The sequence below is a fragment of the Sporothrix schenckii genome, assembly GCF_000961545.1.
Source record: "Sporothrix schenckii 1099-18 chromosome Unknown Cont47, whole genome shotgun sequence".
Taxonomy (NCBI): Eukaryota; Fungi; Ascomycota; class Sordariomycetes; order Ophiostomatales; family Ophiostomataceae; genus Sporothrix; species Sporothrix schenckii.
The window spans coordinates 4,495,266-4,502,950 of record NW_015971148.1 but is presented as its reverse complement, the minus strand read 5'-3'; the positions used below and the strand labels follow the sequence as shown (position 1 = coordinate 4,502,950).

General features: G+C 51.7%; 2 protein-coding genes across 2 annotated transcripts; one reads left to right on the top strand and one right to left on the bottom strand.

Moving 5' to 3' along the window:
• On the top strand, positions 1–2,747 carry SPSK_03973 (long chain fatty alcohol oxidase; the record flags this gene model as incomplete). The annotated part of the gene is made up of 5 exons (XM_016730788.1): positions 1–446; positions 523–1,720; positions 1,803–1,887; positions 1,957–2,042; positions 2,121–2,747. 5 exons carry the CDS (start codon positions 1–3, stop codon positions 2,745–2,747), a joined length of 2,442 nt encoding a protein of 813 aa, XP_016585944.1.
• A 3,780-nt stretch (positions 2,748–6,527) lies between these two features.
• SPSK_04377 (uncharacterized protein) lies at positions 6,528–7,685 on the bottom strand (the record flags this gene model as incomplete). Its single annotated transcript, XM_016731185.1, has 1 exon — positions 6,528–7,685. One exon carries the CDS (start codon positions 7,683–7,685, stop codon positions 6,528–6,530), a length of 1,158 nt encoding a protein of 385 aa, XP_016585943.1.

Here is a 7,685-nt window from a genome sequence, read left to right as displayed (position 1 = left end):
ATGACGAAAGCAAAGACACAAGCGAAGACGCAAGCGAACGCGCAGACGGCTCCCAACACACCCATCCTTGCGCCGCCGCCCACCGGCGACTGGTGGGACGAGACCCAGTGGTCTGTCCTTGTGTCTCTGCTCGATGCCGTCCTGGCACCCGTCGTCGCAAAGGGCGATGCACGCATCGAGCAGCAGAGGGCCAATAAGGCTGCACCGACCGACGGCCTTCAGTTCAACCGGACGACCTTCAAGCAACTGCCCAAGGCCGAGCTCGACAAATCCATCGCCGGGGCGCGTGCCGGCGTCTTGAGCCCGCCCGAAGCCGCGGACGTAACTGACTACCTGGCTGACCGGGCTTCTGATAACCCAAAGTTCCTCATGGGCGTCCGGCGTACTGTGTCCGGCGTCTCTCCAGGCACCCGAAAGGAACTAGGCCAGCTGTTGACCCTACTTTCGTACGTGCCTCCCCCTAGTATCTTTCTTAAAGGCATTTTTCTCTCATAACGATCACTAACAGAGCACTTCCATCAGCGGTCGAGCAGGTGCACTGGCTTTGACAGGCTACTGCGTTCCGGTGCAGAAGCAGCCCATCCACATCCGGGAGAAGATCCTCCAAAACTGGTCCAACTCCTGGCTCCCAATCATCCGGATTGCGGCCCGGTCCTTCCAAGCTCTGGCGCAGACGTCGTGGCTCATGTCATCCCCCATGTTTCGTCAGATTACTGGCTTCAGAGACATTCCCCCAAACTGGAAGGCCGGCCCAGGCTTCGACTACAACTTTTTGCAGTTTGGCAAAAACGACAGCGCCAATGGCAAGCTCGAGACCATTGAGACCGACGTTGTCATTGTTGGCTCGGGCTGCGGAGGTGCTGTGTCTGCCAAGATTCTCGCATCGGCGGGACACCGCGTCGTTGTTGTGGAGAAGGGCTACCACTACCCGCAGACACAACTGCCCATGCCGCAGAACGAGGGTGCCCGGCTCCTGTTTGAAAACAATGGAGTCTTGGCCTCGACCGATCCGGGCATAAATGTGGCGGCCGGTGCCTGTTGGGGCGGCGGCGGCACCATCAATTGGTCCGTCAGCCTGCGCACCCCCGACCGTGTGCGACAGGAGTGGGCCCCCAAGGACCAGCCCGGAATGAGCTTCCTCACTTCCCCCGAGTTTGATGCGTCCATGGACCGCGTGTGTGACTTTATGGGCGTCAACAGCGTCATCGAGGATACACCGGCCTCGGCCACAACTGACGAGGTCGCAAAGGTCGACGACGAGCAGTCCCATCGCGGTCGCGTTATCCTTGACAGTGCCGTCAAGCTGGGCTTCAAGGCTGACACTCTTCTCCAAAACAGCAAGGGTGGTAAGCCGCACGACGACGGCTACTGCCACCTGGGCTGTGCCACGGCCGAGAAGCAGGGCACATCGGTCAGCTGGCTGCCGGCTGCCGCTAACGCGGGCGCCCAGTTTATTGAGGGATTCCATGTGGAACGGGTACTCTTTGAGGGCGACGACGGCACAACCGAGGGCGCAGCCACCAAATCCATTCCCCATTCCACGTCTGCGTCAGGTGCCAAGGCCATTGGTGTCGTCGGTACATGGACGTCCAGGGACGCCAACGGTGGCGTTGCCGGCGACGAGCGCACCAAGACGCGTGTGGTCATCAAAGCGAAAAAGGTGGTTGTGTCCGCTGGCAGTCTGTGGAGTCCTGTTGTTCTCAAAAAGAGCGGTCTTCAGGTATGTTTTATTTTTTATTTTTTTGGCGATGGGATAGTGGATGCCGAAATCACATTTGCAAGCCAGCTACTGACACTCACAGAACCCGCAAATCGGCAAGAACCTCCATCTTCACCCTTGCAACTTCGTTACGGCCTATTTCGACGAAGAAACGAAGCCTATGGACAGTAAGTGCCTAAGCCAGCTTTGCATCATAAGAGTGTGTGCCACAGCATGCTAACCATAGTCTGTTACAGAGGGTATCATTACAAGTATCTGCACCAGCTTTGAAGACCTTGACGGCAAATACCACGGTCCTCGGCTTGAGTCTACGTGCATGGTGGTAGGTGATTTTTGTTTTATTCTTGTTGTTGCTACTTGTCACATATCATGTTAGTCACAGTTACTGACATCCTCTCAGCCCTACGCCATCTTGACCAACATGCCTTGGTTCAACAGCCTTGACTTTAAGCTAGCCGCCATGCGCTACCCGCACATGGACGGCTTCATTGCGCTGATCCGCGACCGCGACAGCGGCCGTGTCTTCCCGGATCCTACCACAGGCCAGCCCGTCGTCGACTACCATCCGTCCGCTCTTGACCGCGAGCACGGTGTCGAGGGCGCTATTGGCATCGCCCGTCTGTGCTATGCCGCCGGCGCCAACGAGATCCGCGCGTTTGTTGCGCATACCAAGCCCTTCATACGGGCCAACAAGGGCCAGAGCGACAACACCAAAGACGATGCGGTTTTTGAGGCCTGGCTCAAGGACGTGCGCAAGGCCGCGCTGTCGTCGTCGCCTCTGTGGGGCGGCTGGAACGTGGCCACGGCGTTTATTTCGGCGCACCAGATGGGCACGTGCCGCATGGGCGACGACGAAGGCAAGGCCAGTGTGGTCAACCCGCGTGGCCAGGTCTGGGGCACACGGGACCTGTACGTGGCAGACGCAAGCGTGTTCCCGAGCGCCAGTGGTGTGAACCCGATGGTGACGACGATGTCGTTTGCCGACCATATTGCGAACGGTTTGGCCAAGGAGTTGTCAGGCAACTAATCCGGGTTTTGGCAAGCACTATGATCGTGGGTGCTGGACGGATGATCTTGGGTCTTGGATCTTAAATCCTATTTTCATGTGTTTTGATTTTAATGCGGATGCGCGTCCTCTGTTGGTCTTGGTACCAAGTGACCAATGTTTGAAGTTGATACCGTGATTTTTTGATATCTCCTTTAGCGCTTATGATACGTTCATTTTTGTATCAATTTCACAGATTTAATAATTCAAGCAAGTTAATTACTAGTGTAGATTTTCTTTTGGGAAATAAAAATAAATAATAAGAACAAGTTAATAAGACTAAAGACAAAAACTTTTATCTCCGGCGGAAACGTATCAGTTTTCCATAAAAAAAATTAACGAAAAAAACTAATCAAAATTTGATACTTAGCAAGCAACAACAATAATTGTTTAAGTATGAAAAACACCCTTCCTCTTATGTACCACACACATGAAGGATGCAGGGGAAGAATACGAAACAAAACGTTGGCACCAGAAACTCACGGAGTTGTTACCTAAACAAGCAAACGAATGGATGCAGTGAAAGCGACTTCGCGTTCCACCAACGCAAGGACCCTTGCTACGGTTCGACCTTGTCCCTACGTTGTACAGGACACATGGTTAAGTGATGATGCAGAGAATGGACGGCGAATTAGACTATTACTTCCGGAACGTACAGAGTGCAACCGCTATTGTAGCATCGCAGTTCATAAAATACATGTATCCCTGCCGAAGCGAGATGATACAAAACCATACAAACATTGCAGTCATGGGATAAAACAGAAGCGTCACCGCAATGTAAATGCAAAGGAATCAACATGTTGCGTCTCCCGATCGCCACGTCAGGGATATTGGCCACCGTTTTTTTTTCTTTCAAGTTTTAGATTAAAACTTTCGTGTTTACGCATTCTATCACACCTTACTGGCTTCTGGCTTTTGAATACTGGAAATTGTTTGTATTTGGGAGACATCCAGAAATTAACTACTAGTTGAAGCAAATCGCATGGAGTCACTACGGAAAGAGGTTGACTATTGGTGGGATTGTCGAGAAATAAAGAGCATGCAGCAGAGTTGAGGCAAACGTCCAGACAGAGGGGAACGACATCGCCCGGATGTGTTCCGCTTTCTCGGCCGTCCCCCACAAGTGGCTGACGCAACATCTTAATTTTCATCCCGTCGCCCCAGAAAAATAGGAAAAGAGGTGGAAAGAGACAAAGGAGACACAAGGTTGACAAAAGAAATGATAGAGTAGAAATATATATGTCCAGCACCTCGAGTTGGCCCTAGCCGCCGGGAAGAGGCAAAGGAGCAAGAAGGCGAAGGGAGGAGAGCCCACAAGATGGAGAGGGAGGTCATCAGGCAGCAAGAGCGCTCGCACGGCGAGTCCTTTATTTCTCTCCTGTGCCGTGACAGCCTCAGCTCTTTGTTGACTCCCGGTCGCCCGCAGCTAGCTTGTACTTTCCTATCCCACGATGGCTATTCCAGGGGCCGACTTTATCCCATGCTCAGAAAACTGATTGCGAGACAAGGGAGAACGCCTTTGTAGCGAGGTGGGCTACAGTCGGTGAATTTGCCAGACTCTTCCCTTCCAATCGTTCTTTCCGGTTCACCATCATCACCATAGTCCTCAGATTGGTTCGGAACTCCAAGTATCGATGGTGTGGAGGGTCGGAGGTCGAAGGAAAGAAAAGACGGAGAGTCGGTTGGCAATGGCGGACAGGTAGCAAAATCAGAGAAAGCTGTGCCAACTGGCAAACGTAAACAAAAACGACTGGTCCTGCAGTGTATTTGCGGCTGCTATAGAAGAGAAAGCTTGGTATCCTGCTGATTTTGTCCTTTGAAGCGAGCCTCTTCGAGCTTCAAAAATTAATATTGTCAATTTGCGTTGAACCTTGATTGTTTCAAGGAAAAGAGTGGGAATATGAACCAAGACGGCCGCAGTAAATAGAATAAAAGGAGAGGACGAGAGACAAAGCCTCAATGCAAACCAGTTGCGAGTAGGGTACGTCTGGCGATCTCAGTCCTTCCCGTTGTTCTTTGTTGCCTGGCGCGCCGCTTTAGGTCCCGGGGATCGAAATGATGCAAAGTATCAATGACGAAGTCGTCTTTGCATGTTTGTTGTTTTAGGCCCTTTTGCCTGTATTAAAGCAATTTGTTTTGGTAGAGTCGAGAAAACCAGTTTCTAGTCGTCGTATGCCAAAAACAAGCTTGACTGTCGAATATATCGTATGCGTGCGTTTTCGTGAAAAAGAAAGAAAGTATTACTGTCGAAAACAAAGTAGTTCTTGTGTAGACCGCGTCCTATCAAAGGATAAAACAGCCTCTTTCTTTTTGTCGTCAATGCTCGTATTAGGGGTATATTCGTCGTGAAAGGGTCGTAAATCATTCCGAATGCCGATGAAAGCAAACCCAAACAAAACCGAGGAAACAATGTGAAGAAGGGACCGAAAAACAATAACCAGACCCGCAAGGCTGCAAATGAAATATGAACAAGAGAAGGAAGGGGAGAAGAAGAAAAAGAAGCGAAAGCCCGTGCAACGAGCGAAACGCAGCCGTCGGTAGCTCGACCAGACGATATGCGTGTGGAGGGTATCTTCAGATGAAAAAGATATTGCTAGTGCCGCCGTAAACCAAGGCAAATGGAGGGGTAGCAAAAGAAGTAGGGGAGAAATAAATAAAAAGGGGATAAAAATAATAAGGAAAACAGGAAATGTGTCTTGTCTGGAGTCTTGCCAGACTGCATTGCTGCATATGTCTTTAATAAATACCAAGTTCCGCCTGTATTCGCCCTTCCCAAGATGCAAGAGTGTACCCGTCTGAAGGCCCAGCCGTGATGAGGGGGTAGATGAAAAAGGAAATAGTTGTGAAAAATAGCAAAATATAAGAAAGATAGGGAAACAAGACAGAGAACAATAAGCTGTGTGACCGACCTTGCGGATCGTGCTGATAGTGAGAAAGTCTTTCACCCCTTCCCTGTGACCCCATGGAAATGGAAAAGAAAGGTAAAAACACAAAAGAAAAATGGGGGATATGATAAAAAGGAAAAAAAGGAAATCGCTCGCTACGCTGTTGAAAATTCAAAAATTCGAAAAAATTAAGTTCCCAGAGTGGTGAATGGTATGTGCAAGTGCCGGACCCGATCGCTCCTGTGCTAAAACAATGAAAATGCCGAAGATGAATGCTGATATATGTGCCTTGATGAAAAATTTGAAACCGAGTGTAAGAGGCAAACGTGCCTGCCGAATTTTATGCCGGAATTGAAGATGCAAAGTGTGTCCGCTGCAGTGTAATCTTTTTGCTGCGCTGTAGTGAAGATCGCGTCGCCGCTTTCGAGATGCCAGATCGAAGAAATCGAGAGAGAAAATCGAAAAAGCAAAGCCGCTATGCCGTTGACGCCACGCCACGTAACCCTGTTTTGTTTTTTTATTTTCAATGCAGGTTCGAAATGAAAATGAAAATAAACAAAAAAACAGAGGCCCCAGACTCGTAAACGCCGTCCCTGAAACAACCCCAAAAAGGAAAAGACAAAGAGGGAAGAAGAAGTAAAGATACATAAGAAATGTTTCTTTTTTTCGGAAGCTTTTCGAAGGTTTTTTTGTTGACTCGAGGAAACGAGGCGGACACCAAAGACGAAACAGTGGTCCACCTTGCTCGCATCCAATCCTATGATGAATAAGGAGAGGGAGCAGTCGTCGTGGGCGCCATTGTGGTAGTTGTCGGTGGCGCCATTGGCACCATTGGAAACCCGGTATTTGAGATTGTTCCAGTGACGGCTGCTGGTTGTCAGATCATGGCGGCAGTGTACTCTTGATACCTATCCCAGCCGAAGCCGCCGTACCCAACACTGACACCACATTGCTGTGGTGTTAGCATGCTGGGGAGCGTCAGCTGGGGCATGGGCTCAGTGACAAGGGGCGACGCGTAGTAGAGGGGCGCGGTTGAGTAGGCCTGGCTGTAGTGCAATGGCGGCGAGGGCGACATGTGTTGCTGGTGCTGGTGCTGGTGCTGTTGCTGCATATCGTGCGGCATGTCGTGCTGCATCTCTTGCATGCTCATGTTGGCCCATATGGTGTTGGTCGACTCGACCGAGGTGGCCGAAATGTTGGGGCTGGACGGAAGCACGCGCCAGGCTTCGACGGGGGCAGGCAGAGTTGACGTGATAGCAGCAGCAGTGGCAGCGATGGCGGCAGCCATGGCGTTGGCGGGATGGGGGGACAGCGACGGTTGTGTCCACAAGCTGCTCAGATTGGCAGAGCCGGCGTTGCTGGGAAGAAGGGGCGGCTGGCGGAAGACCTCGACGGGCTTGGGCGGTGGCGGCGTGAGGGTCTTAAAGAGGCCCATGATGTTGGTCTTGACCTCGTCGCTCTTGCCACACAGCAGCTCGCCGGCACCGTCCTCCTCGAGGCCCTCAAGGGCGGTAACGTGGGTGCGGTAGACATACTTGTTGATGGCCTGGACAAAGTCGTTGTGCATCTTCTTGGCTTGCTGCTCCTTTTCGGGCCAGTCAAAGGTATTGGCCTTATTGTCGACGGTGTGGATGTCCTTGTGGTACTCGATGAGGGCCTCAATGGAGTCCGGTGTGAGCTTGAAGGCGACCTCGTTGCGTAGGACCATGTCGACGTGGACAATGTAGGCTTCGACAGTGATGAGTTGGTAGTTGAAGAGGGCTTCGACGAGGGGGTTGGGGTCCTGGCGCAGCTCGGCCTCGGGGGCCTTGGGCACCATGAGCGAGGTCAATGTCCAGATGGCGTTTTCCGACGAAAGAGTCTCGGTGAGGCAGCGTTGGTGCTGGGCTACACTGTTGAGTGGGCGCTTGACTCTGTTGATGCGCTTGAGGTTCTGGGTCAGCCATGGCTCGACTTTGGAGCCCAGGACGACGTTGACAGAGGAGGCACGGGGAGCAAAGGCGGCGGCGGACGCCGGTAACAATTGCGGAGGCAT